The 20230-nt window shown below is 45.8% G+C and overlaps 6 protein-coding genes across 6 annotated transcripts; 3 read left to right on the top strand and 3 right to left on the bottom strand.

Moving 5' to 3' along the window:
* Window positions 1-1253: 1253 nt before the first annotated feature.
* Window positions 1254-2832, top strand: PGRI_080480 (Major facilitator superfamily domain, general substrate transporter; the record flags this gene model as incomplete). Its single annotated transcript, XM_040795762.1, has 2 exons — window positions 1254-1391; window positions 1459-2832. The coding sequence occupies 2 exons, from the start codon at window positions 1254-1256 to the stop codon at window positions 2830-2832; spliced, it is 1512 nt and encodes a 503-aa protein (XP_040651327.1).
* A 604-nt stretch (window positions 2833-3436) lies between these two features.
* On the bottom strand, window positions 3437-3792 carry PGRI_080470 (uncharacterized protein; the record flags this gene model as incomplete). Its single annotated transcript, XM_040795761.1, has 2 exons — window positions 3437-3615; window positions 3678-3792. 2 exons carry the CDS (start codon window positions 3790-3792, stop codon window positions 3437-3439), a joined length of 294 nt encoding a protein of 97 aa, XP_040651326.1.
* A 1128-nt stretch (window positions 3793-4920) lies between these two features.
* On the bottom strand, window positions 4921-8616 carry PGRI_080460 (putative serine/threonine-protein kinase; the record flags this gene model as incomplete). Its single annotated transcript, XM_040795760.1, has 7 exons — window positions 4921-5156; window positions 5204-5879; window positions 6085-6277; window positions 6334-6529; window positions 7148-7273; window positions 7330-8286; window positions 8337-8616. The coding sequence occupies 7 exons, from the start codon at window positions 8614-8616 to the stop codon at window positions 4921-4923; spliced, it is 2664 nt and encodes an 887-aa protein (XP_040651325.1).
* Window positions 8617-12611: 3995 nt separating this feature from the next.
* PGRI_080450 (Major facilitator superfamily domain, general substrate transporter) lies at window positions 12612-14313 on the top strand (the record flags this gene model as incomplete). The annotated part of the gene is made up of 4 exons (XM_040795759.1): window positions 12612-12735; window positions 12794-12884; window positions 12940-13163; window positions 13217-14313. 4 exons carry the CDS (start codon window positions 12612-12614, stop codon window positions 14311-14313), a joined length of 1536 nt encoding a protein of 511 aa, XP_040651324.1.
* A 319-nt stretch (window positions 14314-14632) lies between these two features.
* On the bottom strand, window positions 14633-16355 carry PGRI_080440 (Selenium-binding protein; the record flags this gene model as incomplete). Its single annotated transcript, XM_040795758.1, has 6 exons — window positions 14633-15023; window positions 15091-15275; window positions 15326-15742; window positions 15791-15919; window positions 15980-16008; window positions 16061-16355. 6 exons carry the CDS (start codon window positions 16353-16355, stop codon window positions 14633-14635), a joined length of 1446 nt encoding a protein of 481 aa, XP_040651323.1.
* Window positions 16356-17425: 1070 nt separating this feature from the next.
* On the top strand, window positions 17426-18928 carry PGRI_080430 (Bicupin, oxalate decarboxylase/oxidase; the record flags this gene model as incomplete). The annotated part of the gene is made up of 6 exons (XM_040795757.1): window positions 17426-17552; window positions 17628-17863; window positions 17919-18112; window positions 18160-18502; window positions 18555-18675; window positions 18726-18928. The coding sequence occupies 6 exons, from the start codon at window positions 17426-17428 to the stop codon at window positions 18926-18928; spliced, it is 1224 nt and encodes a 407-aa protein (XP_040651322.1).
* Between the last annotated feature and the right edge of the window lie 1302 nt (window positions 18929-20230).

The following is a 20230-nucleotide window of genomic DNA, read 5'->3' as shown; positions in this document are numbered from 1 at the left end:
CTGGGCTCCATTCAGAATGCCAAGCCTCGCCAAGATTCAAAGATATTCCTATCTTATAATTAAATAGGACGTGAGATAGGTTTAGCCTGCCGAGGAACTCTACCATAATAAAGACCCTAAGTTTAGTTTCAAAGTAACGCGCAAATGGGGTGATCAACAGAGGAGGCTGTGCTCGTAATAGCAGTATTTAACCTCAAATAGAGTTTCTTTGACATCCAATAGAGTTACATCCGATTGCGCTGTTGGTCCATATACGGTTAGCCCAAAGTTTGAAATGGTTGAACCCGTGGACGACACTATCCAACTTACCCCGGTGTATGATTACTAATCAATTGCAAATTATGGGGATAGTCGATGCCCACAATATATCCTTGATATCACGAATAAGAAGGTGGCTTATGAGGCCCAATCAGAATCTTATCACTCGCTTGCCCACAATCTATCTTTTTACCAAAATGGATTGGCTTATGTTCCACTACACTGTGGCAAATTTCTTACGGCGTGTATCGTACCGTACTCCGTCCGTCCGAGATCATCAATGGACTGCTTCATCTACTGGTACAGTAACTTGAAAAATTAACGCACATCTCATTACCTATCGGTTCCTACTCGGCGTGCTATGCCCTGTCTGGTAAAACTTTTCGATCAATCGTCACCAACCTCACTATATCTCTTATTCTGTAGATTTAACGCGATTACCAAAGATGAAGGGTCTTTTGGAAGGTAAACAGGAGGGCGGGTGCTCCCCGCCCCCACGGCCCCCACCCTTTTCATTTACAAGTCTTCCCTGCCCAATGACGCCAACCCCACAGAGAACGCACAGAGAATGGACAAAACACAATAGTAATTGCTCGAGAAAAGTTATCGAGCCGCGGGCAGAGTCAATTCTACCACTGTGGATTTTTAACTTTGCCCGGGACGCTCGTACTCTCAACTCTACTATGAGATCTTCAAAGGGTCTCGTCATTATTTAAACACAAACCCTAAAAAGGACCGAGACTAGTCTCCGTTCGGGATCATTCCCCGCATTCAAAAACCGGGGACTGTCGGCTGTTATGGCCCACCAGGGCATTATCCGAATATGAACCCCTATAAAGGACGGACCGAGACCCTTTGCATTCCCCGTGTAAGATCATCCCTCTCGATTTCTTTTCAACTTTGTAAGTTTCTCCCCCTCTGGCTTGGCGCTACGTTTTCAATTGTGTTTATTAACAGTCTCTCTACAGATCCCATCAACAACTAGCCAAGTCAAGATGGAGATCGAGAAACCCTCAACCCCCGTCGAGATCGAAAAGGTCAAGATGTCGGAAATTGAGTGTGAGCGGGCGGAGTTGCTGGCCAACCTGTCGGATCCGGACGCTGGTAAGAATGACGAGGAGCGTCGCGAAATCGTGAGTTGAATCTATTCACTGGACGTCGTACAATTAAACGTTGAACTAACATAAGTGTCGCACACAGGACAAGAAGCTTATGTGGAAGGTCGACATGGCCCTCATTCCTTGGCTTTCACTTTTATACCTGCTGTCCTTCCTCGATCGAACTAACATTGGCAATGCTCGTCTGGCTGGCCTCGAGGACGACCTTGGCATGGTCAAAAGAGATTACAATAATAATTTGACCATTTTCTTTGTCGCTTACGCCGTCATGGAACCCGCCACCAATGCCCTGCTCAAGATGATCACCCCTCGTCTGTTCTTCACCATGATCATTGTTAGCTGGGGCGTTATCATGACCCTTATGGGTCTGGTCACCAACAATGCTGGACTCCTTACTGCCCGTTTCTTCTTGGGTATGGCTGAGGCTGGCTTGTTCCCTGGTGTAAACTACTATCTTTCCTGTTGGTACAAGAGCTCAGAGATTGGTATTCGCTCTTCCATCTTCTTTTCGGCTGCTGCACTCGCCGGCTCCTTTGGTGGTCTACTCGCTGCCGCCATTGAAAAGATGGATGGACTCGGCGGCAAGGATGGTTGGGCCTGGATTTTCATCCTCGAAGGTCTTGCTACTGTCGTTGCGGGTTGCTTCTGTTGGTGGCTTGTCTTTGACTGGCCCGAGACAGCTCGCTTCCTCAGCCCAGATGACCGCATTCGCGTTCAGCGCCGGCTTATCATGGATCGTCAGGGCCGTACCGCCGAGGACTCGGACAAGAGACATATGTACGCTGCTATGAAAGACTGGAAAACATATGGATACATGTTCATCTATATGGGCTGCCTCACCCCTCTATATGCCTTCTCTCTTTTCCTCCCCACCATCATCGCCGGCATGGGCCACCAAGGAACCAAAGCTCAGCTGCTATCTGTTCCACCCTATGCTGTCGCCGCCGCTTTGACTGTGTGTGTTGGTTTCTACGCCGATCGCACGCGCCAACGAGGCCTCTGCAATATTGCCACTGTTTTGCTTGGTATTGTTGGTTTTGCCATGTTGATTGCCAGCTCCAATCCAACTGTGCAATACGTCGCTGTCTTCCTCGCTGCAGCGGGCATCTACCCCACCATCCCGAACACCCTCTCTTGGCTGAACAACAACACCGAAGGTTCATTGAAGCGCGCCTTTGTCTTGGGTGTCGTCGTCGGCTGGGGAAACCTGAATGGTGTTGTGTCTTCCAACATTTATTTGGCTGAGCAGAAGCCACGCTACTACACCGGACACGGTGTTCTTCTTGGATTTTTGACTGTGTTTTTACTTGGCGGCTCGATCTGGATGCACCTTGGACTTCGCAAGATGAACAAAGATCGTAGAGCTGGTAAGCTGGATGAGAAGTGGGATGCTTTGACAGATGACCAGAAGTGGATTCAGGGTGACCTTCGCCCTGACTTTATGTATGTCCTATAAGAGTTATGTCCTACAAGAGTGATGACGCAGTACCGACGGCATGATTATAAGCGAGCTGAAGGGCTCAGCTCGACTTGATGGTTATGAGAGTCAGGGTACTACTGCAAACAACTTCTATACAAATAGAATATATAGATTGAGCTTCTTGTGCATTCGTAAGGTTCTCACTTGATCGTGGATACTGTGAGCTATTCTTCATTTCAGAGGAATACAACACAACATGATTTCCACTCGGTTTTGGAAACATAATCCAATGTTCCTATTTGCTCTCCCCTTGAAATTTTATCGAGACCGGTAGGCACAGTATAGCCGCAAGGCTACCGAGGCGAAGAGCCTCTGCTACTTATAGGTTGCTATGCTCCATGAGGCACTTATAGCATCTTATAAAGCATGTCTCGACAGATCTCTGAGCATAAATTAGGAATAGTATAGCTGCAGTAGCAGTTGCGGGATGTATATGTAGAATTTATCAATCATTGCTATCAAAGCCTCTGACTAACTGTAACACCGTCCATCAAAGCAGCAGAAACAATCCGCGTGTGTTCGCGACAGCAAGACATATAGACAGGGCTTCAGTCAAGCCTGGTTGACCAAAACTTGATCTTTAGCAGCTATCGGTGTGGCCGTCGCCATTGTTCTTGCACTGGTATCCGCACTTCTGGATAACCTGGATCTTGCCGTCGGGACCTCCAAGGCAAGCGAACAAGGCGTTATCTCTCGTTACGCCAGGGAATTTACCCTGCGCCTCTACAATGGCATTTCGAATTTGGGTGTCGTAGTTGCCTTAATATTGATTTAGTAAAATGCTCTATCTTAACTCAAATCAAAGAATTTGCTTTACTAACCTCGGGTAAGAAGAGCTGAGGCACAATATTGGAACTGGGTTTGGCAGTTCTTAGCTACACTAAGAGAGGCAAAAGCAACCATGGAGGCAATGGAGAGGATGCTGAGCTTAACCATGTTGTCGGTAGAAGACGGTGCTGATAGAAGTGCTTGGAGCTGCGAAGTGATTGAGATGATTGGAAAATTTGAATGGTTAAGTCACGAGTTAGAGCAGACGTTGAAGGGGACTTTATAGCCATTATCTTGTCTCGTCAATCTCGTTATGGAATAGTCTGCACTTTTCATTGAGGTGCACATACTGTAACACAACTCCCTCAATCCATGAGCTAGTGTAGGAAAAGACCAACAATGTTGCCGGACCTCAACAGACCGTTTCCCCTTTACAGTCTGCGACATATGAATTAGCCAATTAATTGGTTTCTGAATTGTTGGAATCCTGTAGCCCCGAAGACTTTGATCCTACTCTACCCCAGGTGTCAGTGCGTTACGGAACTCCACCTTTTAATCCCGTCGACTCTTTTCCAGCCCCAATCTGAGAGCAGTCAGCCCATTTCCCTTTTCTAGAAGAGGTATTAGCTTAAGGGAGATGTGACTTGCACGTTGTCCATTCCGAAAGGAGGACTGAACGATTGGAAATTCTTCCGTCAAAGGACGTCTAATGTGATATTCCAAGTAATCATACTTGACCTCAATTGATCCAGTTCTAAGGCCAATACATTTTTCATAGGCTATGAATGCTGGCCCTTGTTAGAGTGGGGTTTCAGATGATCGACATGCAAGCTCATTAAAAGTGTGGCTCGCAACGGCTATGGAGTTACATTGGCTGTCAATCGCTACAGGGTTCGGAGTTCGGAGTATGGAGTAAAGATATATACCAGAGTTTGTATTAACTATTATGCATAACTATACATCATAATGTAGGATGCAGCGTGTCGTGTATAGTAGACTCATATTCGGAATTGCCACCTTTAGCCCTTGCGTCAGCCACCATGGGGTCAAATAATACCATGTCTCACAATATTGAGGCTTTTAGTTCTCGGCAGTGCTACTCGGCCCCTTCCGCCCCTTAATCGTCCCGGTGGGGTCTGCAAAATCATAATTATATCCCCAACTCATATGTTACACTAGCTTAAGTGTAATATATGGAACCCTTCGGAGTAGAGATGTATTTTGTACATAGTGGAGAGTTTCTCGCTATAAGACATACTGTAAGCATACTATAGTGTACATGGATCAGCTCCTATTCTAAGAGGCGTCCTTATCCTTCCAAGAAATCTTTTTCAAGAACTCCTTTGGGACTTGTCCACCGAAATTAAGGAATGGATGTTCCGCTAGCTCACGAGCAGTCTTCCTTTCTGACGGAACCCACGTGAGCATATCCCTAGCAAATGGCAAAAAGAGCTCTCTTTCCGAGTCATCAAGAGATGGGATAGTATCCTCCAGTTTCCGATCTGGGATCAGTTCCTCGTGCAGAAATTTCCCTACTAACAATCAGTTCAAATAATACATGCCTCATATGCAAGCTCACCTTCTTCGTCGAAATAGGGACCACCAAAGATCTCCCGGGCATTCTTGCCTAGTGTGCCCTCCTCGATCGAAATTTTACGGCCATACTCCAGCTGTGACATATGGTCTGCTCGCTCAAGTACCTCCTTAGGTGGTGGACCAAGCAGGGCAATCATTTCTGCCAGATGCGATTTAGGATCATATCGACGGTTAGTATCTTCTACCTGAGTAAATAGCTCTGTGCCTTCGATAATGTTCCAAACCTTCGAAAGCAACGAGTCAGTCTCGATAGTATAAGTGAATTGGTGAATATTCGAGCGGCTTACAAGGACACCGAAGTTCCATATATCTGCACTATAATCCCAGCCATACCCAAGCACAACTTCAGGCGCGCGGTAGTAGGTTGGCTGTATAGGATACAGATAGACGGATTCGGTTTGTGACTTTGTTTCTGGGTCGACTTTGTCAAGCGGCCATGCGTTACCGAAATCGGCTATTTTAGGAAGTACATTTCTCATATCGCGGACGTCCATTGGCCCAAAATCGTCGTAGCTTCGGTATGTGGTGTAATTGGTTACTGGATCAGTCTTGTAATGCATAGGGGATTTGAGGACTTGTTCTTGAATGAACCGAGGTATAGCTTTTTCATTCTCGAAGGTCATGAGGATATTTGCGAGCTTCAGGTCTGGAGTGACTTTCTGTTAGTAATTGTCTTTTCATGCATTTGCCGAAAATTCAAGGATATCACTTGCCAGTATGGATGACTCTACACTCTGCGTGCAAATACTGCAGCCCAAGAAGAAGCAAAACAATATATGCCTTTGCAACCGGAAGAGGCATCCTTCGGTTCACGAAACATTTCTGAAAATATGTCATTGGCTCTCGCATTGTCTCATCGTATACAAGGCAAATATGGGTTTTGTCCGAGTTCGTAAGCTCAAAGCTTTCCACGCAGTTACGTATGATCGAATAGCCCTGGTGTGAAGGGTTCTTTTGTGCAACGGTTTCCTCGATACGAAGATCATCTCTTGCAGCCTTGGCATCATGGCCGGTCAAAATCTTCAAAGTAACCGTTCGCTCGGACCGCCATCGATACCTAGTGACCCACAAGCTCTAGTCAGCTTCGTACGGAATTGGCGCAACAGAACGCACCTTGTGATATCTCGCGCTAGCCATACAGTTGAACTCGTTCCCCAGCCGATCTTCGCTAGAAACTGGTAATGGTTGTCAAGTGTCTCGCCCGGTCTTGCTGGATAGTAGTCTCGGGAATGAGAGAATCTCTCCTCATCGACGACCTCATTGTTGGGTATGGCAAAGTCAGGACTCGTAGGAGGAAGATGGAGCGGTGCTTATGGAGCGTAACGAATGTGCGCTTTGTTACGCGACTTGTAAACCGTAAGCCAAACATGGGGACATGTGGGTTCATGTGGGTTCAAGAGAACCCCCTTAAGAAATTGGCTTGCCGTCGCGGGACGGTCCGATGCTCCACTTAGATGGAAACCTAGAATTGGGATATTCTAACTGGTTAATAGTTAATGAAAGATCCGAAACTAGGTCTTTCTTGCCGAAAGCAAAGGGAATTGGAGATAGGAGGCATTACTAAGCTTTGTTTTCATTTCCAACCCCTGTCTATTTCCACATCCCTGTAGCCGAATTGTATATTGTTCACTATGGAGTACAATATCCGTCCTTTTCAAACTCTCGCAAAATGGTCATATTTCCTCTCGCTGAGATTCCTATCTACAAGAGAGGGGGTGGGGGCTTATACTCTCACAGTCTCATAACTTTGTACCTTCTCATAATGGACTACTCCCTTGTTTTAACTAAATGGCTTTGGAAACCAATAATTCGATGAATGCATGTAAAATATATTCTATGGATATATTAGAGTAAAATCGGGATACCTAACATCTCTAGCATATTCCAATGTTTTCCTAGTTCGTCTACCAAATTGAAGGCAATTCACCATTTGAAAGCCGTGCGAACCTTTCATCGCTGTATTGGAAACATTCAGGGAGCCCTGTTTCACCATAGGTCTTGCCGAGTACAATTTGGGCAACAGCTGGAGCGCATGTAAATATCCGAGCCATACCTATTGCCAGTCAGCATGTTATTCCCAGGATATACTCGAACAAAAGAAAAACCTACCATGGCCATTAAACCCGGCACAAATATACTGCCCTGGCAGGGAATCAATCGCCCCGATAAACGGAACAGAGTCCGTAGTCATGGCAATAATTCCAGTCCAAGCATGATCCAGACCCTCTCCGTGCATGATTGCCTGGGACGAATAAGCTGGAAATATTTTACCAAAAGTCCGTAGGGCGTCCTGAGCAATCTCGTCATTGTACCGGGAGTCGTCGGTACTGAATTGACCGGCCTTTGTTTCAGGGCTCATTGTTGGGTTTGACCGTGATACACCTAACACCAATGTACCATCTCCCTTACGTTGGATCAAGGAGTAGAAGTGAAGAAGACTGAATCGTAGGGAGAATGTGTTCTGTAGACCCTTTTGCCCCGAGAAGGCAGGGACAGGTACAAGAGCATGGGCCTGTGCACGGTTTGGCCGAATGTAAGACTCCAACTGCGGTAGTAGCAGGGCAGCATGGGCATTCGTGCAATGGATAATTTTCTCTGCTTGTATTATTCCCCGGGGTGTGTACACATCCCAGATTTCTGGGGTATTGCCTTGTTCAATTTTAGTAGCAGGACAAAAGGTGAAGAGCTTCACACCCTTTGATATCACTGCCTGAAGCAAAAACTGTGCAAGCTTTGCCGGGTGGCTTGATCCTGCTGGCCATTCATACGCTGCCACAGCCCCTGGGACTCTGGTCTTCTCCTTGGCCTCGTCTCCTTCATAGAACGTGATGTGAGAAGTGTCACCTCCTGCTTTCTTGAATGCTTCCAGGCTCTCTGCCTCATAAGCCGCAAATTCTGGGGTCATGCAAACATCAAAAGTTGTCGTCAAGTTGAAGTCACATTCCACATTGTGTTCTTTGACAAATGAATCAACTTTTTCTAGGACAAGTCGCTCATCCTGGATAATCTTCAATGCCTGTTCCTCTCCATGCACTTTAGAATATGCACTGAACCCCCTGAATGCATCTATTTTCGAAATCAGAAATACTCGCAATAATTATAGAAGTCTAACAGACCTGGTCGTACATGTCCGGCATTTCGTGAGCTCGCACCACTTGCTGCCTCTCGTGCCTCGAGGATCACAATATCCTCGGGTTTAGCCCCTCCTTCGATCAGCTTGAAGGCTGTCAACCCGCCAGAAATACCGGATCCCACAATAACATATTTTGATCTTGATGGAACAGTTGTGTCGATATTCGCATGCAAATTTGGATATGCCCGAGTTGTTCGCTGCCAGTAACTTAAACAAGGAGTGGGATTTGGCAGGCTTCTACTGCTCCCAATATATGAAGCCATAATTTCGGGTCAGATTTGCGATGTGTTGAGGTCACTGCAAGTCCCTATGGATATATATAACTTGCGGGGCGAGAGAGAGTCTCATACTCGCCCTTATATCTATATTATACAAACGGGATCGGTAATATGACCCCCTCTCCGGGGCCCTTATCTTTACTTTTGACCCCCATCACCCCGCAAGATAGCCACCCCCACCTTTTGGGGTAAAAGGAGCGAGACGACCGGCAAATACGCCGGGAATCACCGCATCCATTTTATACGAACGGACAGTAAGCCGGTGGATTTTAACTTTATCGACACCTTATAGTGAGAAATGCCTTCTTTGCCGGTAAATAGAGCATGTACATCCTTAAAGCCCTAAAAAGCCAGAAGTTGATCGGCAAACGCTTGACTTTTCAGTACCGCCTTCTTGATCGGGTGCGATACTGGACCGTTATATATTCTGCCCACCATAAAAATTCTGCTTCACATCGTAAAAAAAACCCTACAATTCGATCAGAAAAATCGTACACTCTTAGGATAGTTTTAGCTTCGAGTTAATAATGGCTAAAACTGAGCGACTGAACATCTAATCGGGTTCCATAACTCAGTTGGTTAGAGTGTGGTGCTAATAACGCCAAAGTCGAGGGTTCGACCCCCTCTGGAACCACGTCTCTTTTTGTTTTTGCGTTTGTTTGGTTTTTTTTATAGCCTTACCTCTTCCCAGACACATAGGCGTCTCTTATGTTAGGTTTCCTGGGCCATTGGCAATTTTTGAAATGCAATTGATCTTTTCTCGGTGTGACAACGGTATTGAGAATCTCATTGCTTCTAAGCAACTTAGGCAAGCCAGTACATGTTTATTATATATCCAGAACAAGTGGGTCGCATGTATAGAACGTTTGGAGGGCACAACATGGACAACTTTACTGAAACTTCCTTCTAGATTTTTTTACAGCTAGAACACTGTTAAAATTCACTAGGTATGTACATACACAGAGATAGCATACGTCGCTGACTGAGTATCTTAAAGGAAAGCACAAAGACGGCAAGTCTCGCATAGCATAAGGCCGAGTAAACTTGAATATTCCTAGCCCCAGTGTCTTCTATGCCATACAAATAGAGTGTGATTGCTGGTGGTCTTTATGCTGGCGATACTAGACCGTGTATACTGCATAACGCCGAGCTTCTTCTCTAATGCAAGTAAATAACCCAACGGCGACTGAACGAGCAAGTCTCGTTGAAAGGGACACCCTCCTACATGTGAACTAACGTGGTCATACGTATAGAAAGGCTTTTTTCCCATATAGCTTTGAGGCCATGTATCAGCTTCACTATCAGAATCATCGCGGCCTTGATCGTATTGCTAGCCGACTAGACGGAGCGTAAGGTATTGCTTGATGTATACAGCGATGAGAAACTTCCATCTTGTAAAGATGGAATTGCCCGATAAGCTTGCTCCCCGGTGAGATGTTTAGCAATTGAGGCATAGATATGACAAATTTTCCGCACATAATATCCAAAACCATGGTTGCGGTCTAGTATACTGCACAGTTCTCTCCTTGCCCTCGAGCTAATATACTTTTAGGTCATCAATAGCAGTCTGTTCGTTGGACTTCCAAGCCCTCCTAAGCTGCCTGCAGTTGTTTTAAATTAATATCAGCGTAGTTACGGGTCAGGAGAGCTTCTGAGATCGTTGTCCAAATACCTAGCCGTCTGCGACTATGATCAACGGCTACCCTTCTAGGGGAGATAGTCCATTATCACTAACTAGTCTCACATCTCACCCTAGGCTGAGAATATATTTCGGCTTCGCGGCCATTGCCACAGTAGAGTGATGACCCAGGTCCTCTCCACAACGGTCAGAATGCAACTATTCAACCCTTTGAAGTAGATATGCCAGTCACTTATCAAACAAGATAGAATTGTTGTTGTTGAGCATGTAACGGGGGAGAGAGAGAGAGAGATGATTACTTAATCATAGCCAAGTTCCAAATTCCAATCCCAGGTCAGGTCAATTTTAGGGAAGTAATGTTAAGTGATAATGTCAAAATTCGAACCCTAACCAAGTAACTCGGTTCCATAACTCAGTTGGTTAGAGTGTGGTGCTAATAACGCCAAAGTCGAGGGTTCGACCCCCTCTGGAACCACGTTTCTTTTTGTTTTTGCTACTAGCAGTAACCTCTTCTTCCCTAATGAAGAATAGTCTGCCGCATAAGCGGTTTCGGGATGATATATTTTAGTATTTTAGTAGTGTTTTTAGTAGTTGAGGGTATGATTTCCTGGCGACATGATCTGTAAAACTTTAGGGTTATTAATAGGTGTAACGGCCTCCGACTGAGAAAGTGTACTATACAACGATAGGTTAATATAGAAGGTGCTCAATCCTTTTTTTCATATTCAAAGGTGTATAAAATAAGGGACGAGGATGATACACGTCTAATCATTCGGCAGGCTCGAAAACTATATATTGGTACTGCCAATGTTAGGGCTACACTCTCTGCGTAGGAACTGGGGATGTTGAGATTGATGATCAGGATGCTACGAATCCATTACTACAGGTGAATAGGTCCATGTTGATGCTTAAAAAATGGCGAGTTGGACAAAATGATAACTAGGGTGTATAATTTGGCTGATGCAGCCGCCCAGAAGCAGAGCCGAGTACCGTAGCAAACATCTTTTCCCGATTAAAACTAGCCGCAATTGCCGAATTAGGACTAGGATGCATATGCAATGTATGATTGGTTGCCGGTATAAAAAGTCTTGGCTAAAGGTTAGGCCAAACACATCAGATACAGCCTCGTTATACAGTCATTTGGGAAGAGGTAAAGGCCGACAAAAAAGTAAAAAGAAACATGGTTCCAGAGGGGGTCGAACCCTCGACTTTGGCGTTATTAGCACCACACTCTAACCAACTGAGTTATGGAACCCGGTTATATGTTCCAGGATCAAATTTTGACATTATCAACCAATACTAGTGCCGTGCCTGAACTTGGTTATGATTGGGTAATCACTCACGCCCCACCCGTGGACCTGTTGTAACTACCTAGGTAGTAGTAATACAGTAGTCAACCTTGGAACCTTGCGAGTAAACATATCGAAATCGTCAAGCGGATTACATTTCGTAGTACGCTAATGCTCGACAGGATACATTCCGGGAAGTTATTTCCCATTCATAGAAAGCGGTCAAGCTCCCTGCCGGACATTAAACACCGCCTTCCCAATTAGGCGCAAACTGGATGTCATTTTTCCTGCCACAGTTTTTTATACTACCAACCATTCAGGTTTACATGGTGAAAAAACATGGATTTTGATCAACAAAAATCGTACAGTTAAGGCTAGCCCTAATTTGAATTAACTTGAGTTAATAGTGGGCAAAGTCCAGCGGCGAAACATCTGATCGGGTTCCATAACTCAGTTGGTTAGAGTGTGGTGCTAATAACGCCAAAGTCGAGGGTTCGACCCCCTCTGGAACCATGTTTCTTTTTCTTTTTGTTTGTTTTTGTTATGGCCGTAACCTCTTCCTGAACGACTATGTATAGGCTTGTGTTAAGCCTACTGATATTCAACAGTTGAATCCAAGCATTGGTATTGTGGCGCTTAAATGCGGGGAAACCCTACCATCTTCCAATTTCCCCTCAAATCCTTCAGATCCTGCAAGCTCGAAGGATTTCCCGAGGTAAAACTTATATCTCCACTGAAAGCTCAGTAGAGTTTAGAGTTTGCTAAATGTCAAAATGCCTGATACCTAGTCTTGTATCAACTCGGCATCCTTCCGATGTTACCCCAATGGAGAGCAATACAATCATTGGTGCTTCTCATTCTTATCACGCGTGCACCTTGCAGATAGATACCCATGTCGGATCTGGAATCCGATGGCTACCCCAGACACATTCTTTGACCTATCTGTGAGGGGTCATGGGGGTCTTATCAGAGCTCGGTCCTCTTATATATGAATGGCCCAACGTCGCTAGAATGTTTGCTTTCTCTTTCCCCCTCTCTACCACATCATAACCATGGTGACTTTCAAAATGTTTCGTCGCAATGCGTCGACAAACATCGATATTCGATCTCCAGAGGAGAAAGCTTTAGTCCGACGCCTTGACATTTTCCTGATGACTTTCGGCTGTCTTTCACAGGGTGCGTTGGGCTACCCCCCCCCTTACAGCCCGAGATCAGTAAAATTGACATCTGTCAGTTATCAAATATCTCGACCAACAGAATATTAACAATGCCTACGTATCTGGCATGAAGGAGGATTTAAACTTATTCGGAAATGAGCTTAATCTGTGGGTTACCCCAAAACTTCTACATACAAACTTGCAAATAATTGATACTATCTAGATTCACTACATACTTCAACGCCGCCTATTGCGCAATGCTAATTCCCTCCCAAATTATCCTCACCTACGTACGCCCGAGTTATTGGCTCCCAGGCTTGGAGATTGCATGGGGTGTTCTAACCGGATTGATTGCAATGACAACAAACGCAAAACAAGTCTACGTCCTCCGTGTATTCCTCGGTCTATGCGAAAGCAGCGCTTGGCCAGGAATGATGACATTATTCAGTATGTAATTCGAATGCCCTTTTCCACCTTAACCGAATTCACTGACCTTCCAGTGTACTGGTATACCCCAACCGAACTAGCCAAGCGAATGGGATTCTACCACTCCTGCCAAGCAGTGGGCCAAATGCTCTCGGGCGCCATGCAAGCCGCAATCACCGACACCCTCGAAGGGCGTAATGGACTCGCAGGATGGCGCTGGCTATTTGTGATTAATGCGATCATCACGGTAATCTGGGGATTTGCAGGATTTTTCATGCTCCCCGATCTACCGAACCGACCTAATCCGCGCGCATTCTGGTTCAAAAAGGTGCATGGCGAGCTTTCACTAGAACGGCTGGCGCGGAATGGCCGCGCCGAGCCGAAGAAGATGACCTGGGCCGGCGTGAGACGCACGTTCTCGGGATGGGTTGTTTACTTCATTGCGATTCTGTATATCGCAACGGTCCTTGGAACATACGGATATGTCTATTTCGGATTATTCCTGAAATCGCTGAAGAACCCAGATGGGAGCGCGAGGTGGACTGTCACGCAGGTCAACGCTATCCCAATCGGAGGATCTGCGATCAATGTCGTGTTCGTCTGGATCTGGGCTCTGCTGTCTGATTACCTGGAAACTCGCTGGACACTCATCGTTCTTCAAGCGGTTATTGGGATCATCCCGTGTATTATCATGAGTGTCTGGACATCCCACCCAGCGTCTGTGGCTTTATCTGCTGCTTATGCGTCATATTTCATCTCGTATATTTGTCTCGGCACAGCACCACTGATCTTCGCCTGGCTCTCTGATCTTATCCCTCAGGATCCAGAAGCACGGTCTCTTGTTGTCGGCGTTGCTGTCGCTGGGTACTATGCAATCTCATCGTGGTCACAGGTTCTTGTCTGGCCTGCGAGCCAAGCGCCATTCTATAAATACGGATGGCAGTCTAGCTTGGCCTTGTTGGTCCTTGTTATCATTATGACGAGCATTTTGAGATATGTGGATGTGCGGTACCTCCTACCAAAGCGCGAGGAATTCCGCGCTGTGTTGGAAGAAGATATCATTGCCAGTAAAGGGGCTGGTCCGTCAGTGCGTGCTGATCAGGTTGAGGGTCATCGTCGTATAGACGGAAGCTCGAAGGTGCCATCCACATCAACTGTGCGAGAAGTTTAGCCATCGGGGCTCTAATAGAGCTTATGTTCATGTTGCTTTGCTTTGTTGATGATATTGGCTTCTAGCTTACTCTTCTGATTTACTTTCGATACCCAGTGAGCTGATTCTATAATATAAAACATTTTTGACCCATCGAGAAAAGAACAGTGGATGTCTATTAGCGAGAACTAGTAAATAGCCGTAATATATCCACAATAAAGAATTACATGACCCAAAGGCACATGCCAGGCTCAGAAGAATAAATAAATATACCTCAGTAGTCACTATCTCCAATCTCATATTGTCAGTATCCTCCTATTAAGCTACCACTGGAGATAACTTAGTAGTAGAGAGGATTCTCGGGGTCAGTGAGATCAAAGATCACACTAGAGTGCGGCTTAGCACCACCACGATTAGCGAACTCCTTGGTGAAGTCAATTGTGCGATTGAAAGAAAGACTGCCATCCTCGTTGAGGTCGATATAGAGCGCCTTGAAATCAGCCGGGGTGTTGATGATACCAATGTCGCCAGTCTGGACAAAGTAGTCGGTGACGACCACATGCTTCTGGTCAGGCGTGACCTTGATATAGTGAGGTCCGACGGTAGGCTGATCCTCATCTGGGTCATCCAAACGCTTGATGTTGTTGAGGTCGCTGATGTCTAGCGCAGCAATGTGGTTGGCCGTGGTAAGGGTGGCGTAGAAGTATTTACCGTCTTGGGTGATGTCGGAGCTGCGAGCGAATTTTGTTAGCAATGGTGTTTATTGTAGGATATACCGCGAATAAACTATAGACTTACTAAATAGCGATAGTGTCACGAGCCTTAGGGCCAAGATCATAGAGTTTTTCAATCACACCCTGGTTGCCTTTGGCGTCCTTTCGCAGAGGGTAAATAACCCAGAGTTCACCAAGGTGCACGGCAGTGGCAATAGCAGCAGATTCCGGGTGTCCGGGGATGAACTTGACATCTTGGATACCACCACCCTGAGTGCATTAGAAAATGTATGCCAATTAGGTCTTAGGAGTCGGCTTACATTAGGGATGGTAAGAGTGCTGAGAATCTTTCTAGATTCCAGATCCCATAGACGCAGTGTATCGGCATGGCGCACTCCAAGACTGGGCTTCAAGATAGTGATCGGCTCGACAAAGTCCGAAGTTAAAATGAGCTTCTTCTCCCAATCAATGGCAAGTCCATGGGGAGAGAACTGCTGTTCTAGAATGTTGAGGGTGCTTTCCACATCCTCGGGCCATTCGTGAATAATGTTAAAATCGGCATCAGTCTCAATGAGACGACCAGGTGCAGTGCCAACGGCAGAACCCATGTAGGTGATGAAAAATCCACCATCTGGCTTTGCCCGGACCTCATCTGCAATGGATGCAAGGATACCGCGGTTACTCTTCAGGAACTTGGGGCGATAAGGATTGGAGGTATCGAAGTAGAATCCAGTATCCTAATAAATAATTAGACTGGAAAGGCTTATTGAAGGAAGCATACATACTTGGGTTTTCAAGAGAGACAGCAAACCACCACCCCAGATGGTCTTTCCATCTAGGGACGGGCCCAAGTGGTGAGGGTCATTGCCGCTGCTGGGCACATCTGTGACCCATAATAGGGTTCCAAATGTTTCCTAAAATTGAATTAGCAAATAGATTCAGTATAGTCTCCATCAGGATTAGGATTGCCATACATCATCCAAACTGTAGGTAGCAAGGAAGTCTACCATGATAGTTAGTATTGTCTCGACAAACTACCATTAGTAGATCCATACCTTTATGAAACTTGTCTGCTGAGCCAGTCCAGAAATAACCAATTTTCTTTGGCTTGATATCACTCGACGTGAAGGGGGGACTCTCCAGTGGAGGAGTAGGCACTTGCAGAATAGGCAAAGGAGGAGCGTTGGTCGTTAGAGGCTCGGTCACTCCAGGGATGCTGGGAATGAGAGGAGGCAAGGAAAGACACTCCCCGAGGGCAACAAGAGACGCAATATGAGCAAAAGAATACTTCATCTTGTTGGTCTTGTTGGCGAGAATGATTGAGCAGGGTTGCGTTGGCTTGATGAGCATATTTGCGGGAAATCTCGAGAGTTTATATACCCGAGTGCGTCCTCATCTCATCCCATATGAAGCATTTCTTTCTCTTCCCCTGAACTATCTCGACAGTAACAACACAGAGCACGCAAGAAAATTACATTTTGGGTTCGTGTGATATTCCAAATTCTTCGAGGCTGATCTGCGAAATGGCGAATTTCATTCTCTACGCCGATATGACAAGCCAGGCAATTCCCGAGTCGGGATCTGATGAACCAATGGTCCCCATGCTCAGGCATTTCTTTAAAGTCAAGTTACGGGGATTCCTGCTAATCTTGGGGAGATGTCGTGATTGAAGTTAATCCAGAGTCTCGATAGAAGGATTATAAGTTCGTGAAATCAATAGCTCAAACCCAAAGTCGCGTCTCTAGTAAGAATAATTCTATACTAGTGCTTAGCATTGACCTTGCTATAGCTAGCAGTGATATGTGGACGAACGGGTGGTGGAACTAGGGCTAAGGGAACCCATGACTTCCGAAATAGGAAAGGCCCAAAAGCCATTCTCGCAGATCACCATATCCACATTCAACACAAGCAAGGCACGGGATTAAGGTCCGGGGGTCAAAGCAAAGCTCAAGTACTGCTTTTCAGTAAACTGGGAATAAAGAGGTGAAAGTAAGGGAATGATCCGCGTACGCCAAGAAATGTGGGATATATGTACTCATCGAGGGTACTGATGAGGTGATCCAGGGTTGAACTTCAATTTCCACCTTTTAAAAATTCCGAGATAACCGAAAGCACCTGTCAGGTCCCTGGATCAGCATTTTTAATTTCCTCATGGGGACCATGAGCACGGTTGAGTCTGCACCGATTTCGACATGATGCCAAGAATGTTATAATCGCCATCTGGTCAATTTCATTATGATTAACATCACAAAGCCACGAAATATATTGGAACTAGCGAAGTCACTGAATCTATTCGCCATCGGGATTTGGACGGAACTGGCGTGGAAATGTTATATATAACTGGGAGACTGCAGACTTCTTGGCTAGAGGCATCCAAGTCCAAATCTCATTCTTCTGCACATTCTTCTCCTTGACTTGAAATGAAGTCCCAAAGCCTTTCACTCTTTGGACTATTTGCTTCCTTTGCCTTTGCAGTACCTCAGACTAAACGGCACGATGGTGGTAATGACCAGCCGATTAGCGGTGCCAAAGGAGCCCCGATTTTAGGTAAGTTCAAGGTTGGAAGATTCCATTCATAGGTATTAGCTAGCATAATACGTGCTCACAGTTCTTTTCAAATAGGTGGAACAAACAAAGCCATCGATCATCAAAACCCAGACCAGTTCCGCACTTCTAGTACTGATAATGGCTTTGTGCCCAATGTCAAGTGGAGTTTTTCTGAGTCTCAGACTCGGCTGTTCCCAGGTGGATGGTCTCGGGAGCAGGTCATTCAAGATTTACCCCAGAGTCATGACATCGCAGGTGCCCAACAGCATCTGAAGAAGGGCGCTATTCGCGAACTGCACTGGCACCGCACGGTTAGTGGCCGCACCTGTACATTTTTTATGGCATTTCACTTACTCTAGAGTCCAGGCCGAGTGGGGATTTGTCTACAATGGCTCCCTTCTATTGTCTGGTGTTGATGAGAACGGTGGTTTCACTACCGAGGTCCTTGAAACGGGTGATATATGGTATTTCCCCAAGGGTGTGGCGCATAATGTCCAAGGTCTGGACGATGAGAATGAGTACCTTCTCGCTTTTGATGATGGCGATTTCGAGAAGATTGGGTATGTTTCACCTACACCTTTATAGACTCACGATACTGACCAAGAAGAACTACCTTCATGGTTGATGACTGGATTGCCCATACCCCCAGAGATGTTCTCGCCAAGAACTTTGGTGTTGACCCCAAGGTCTTCGATTCGGTTCCTTCAAAGTTTCCTTATATCCTCAACGGCACTGTCAGCAAAGAGGTCAACAATGCTCCTGTGGGTACGCTGAGAGGTGACAATTCCTACGTTTACCATACATACAAACACCCCTCGGAGCCTGTTCCCGGTCACGGTGGAACATTCCGCAAGATTGATTCCACCAACTTCCCCATCTCGAAAACTCTCGCAGCTGCGATTGTGGAACTGGAGCCCAAAGGTCTTCGTGAGCTCCACTGGCATCCTAATGTAGGTTTATAAACAAGTTATTGGGAAGAAACCTATATTGACCACCATCTAGGCTGAGGAATGGCTCTACTTCCACCAGGGCCACGCGCGTGCCACTGTCTTCATTGGTGATTCCAAGGCTCGCACGTTTGACTTCCAGGCGGGTGATACAGGTGTTTTCCCCGACAATAGTGGTAAGTATAGTTATTCTAAGACTGAGAAATATGCTAATTCTTATTAAAAGGACACTACATTGAAAACACCTCCGAGACAGAGAAACTTGTCTGGATCGAGCTTTACAAGAGTGATCGCGTTGCTGATATCTCCCTGGCTCAGTGGCTGGCGTTGACCCCTGCTGATACTGTTGCGAATGTCTTGAAGATTGATATCGAAGTGGTCAAGCAGATCAAGAAGGACAAGCAAATTCTTGTTCAGGGCAAGAAATAATTTGGCATCGAATTTTTGTGTCTGTAACCTCACATAACAGCCTAGATATTAAGTACTCTCTTCTTGAGCTACATATATTGGTCTATATTATCCGCTAGGTAGATTATCCTTATTGATTAGCTTGTACTTCCATCCACCCTTGATACGAAGATAAGCCGAGTTACCTTAAGTGATGATAATCTAGTCACAAGTGAATTTGATTAGGACATCAATACATGCGGGGCTTGCCCTCAAAGGTATTGAGATGATCAATCAAGTATATCCATTATCAAGCGCTAACCAGCTGGAACATATATCTGACTACAATGCATTGCGGTATCTAGGAGATTATTTCCAATATCCAGGCTGATTCGGCCCGCTGGGAAGCTCATCTAGCTCGTAGAGCTAACCTGGGATATTCAAGGGTTAGTTACAACGTGGATCAGAATTACCATCCAATCCCCATACGTCCAACATCCAATGTCCCGCCAGATACTCCGGGAAGTCCCCAGGATGACTTCGCAAAGCCATCGGATTCGAAACATGAGACCATTGGTCGACATCTATCGAATGAACATGACCTTGAATATAAGATAAGAGCATTTGATCGTCTTTTCCACAAATACAAAGCTCGAGGCAAATTGGGGGATCTCCCAAACGATAATACCTCACCAGCTACCCCGACGACCGGTGCTAAACAACGACCTGCAATGATAAACGAGATATCATGTGCAGTAATCAATTGTCTTCAATCCCTCCATCGGCTTTTATCTGGGTCGCAATTCTCAGAACTCCAACTCGATATCCCGCTAGTACTATGGCAAGACGAACTGGGTCGTTTGCGAGTCTGGGCTGCCAATATCGGCGCACATCAAACTGGCCAATCCTCGCTTGATTATCGACTACGAGACGCGTCGGATATTAAAAGACAGATCCTTCAACTTCTAAAACGTCTACAAAGAGTGATCGAACACCTCAAAGACGTAATAGACGCATCAAGTGCATCTATAGAGGAAGACCTTTCGGATTCGGATGAAGAGCACGAACCCGAGATCTCTTCAATTTACAATGCTCTGCGCGAAACAATAAACGATCTATTCCAGCTCTCAGTTATTATCAGACGACCAGCCCAACGGGATCGTTTCCTGGGCACCAAGAGAGCAGACGCGGTCATTTTCGAGCCTTTTGACCGACAACATGTACATGATAAGTATCCTCGCGCAGACACACGTATCTTAGATCGACTTGGTTTGGCAGGTTCCAAACGCCGCGTTGTTATGCGGTATCGTGAAAGACACCATATCAAACTCAGTCAGGGTCTTA

The sequence above is a fragment of the Penicillium griseofulvum genome (genome assembly GCF_001561935.1).
Source record: "Penicillium griseofulvum strain PG3 chromosome Unknown contig_77, whole genome shotgun sequence".
Taxonomy (NCBI): domain Eukaryota; kingdom Fungi; phylum Ascomycota; class Eurotiomycetes; order Eurotiales; family Aspergillaceae; genus Penicillium; species Penicillium griseofulvum.
This window is presented reverse-complemented; position numbering and strand designations above follow the sequence as displayed.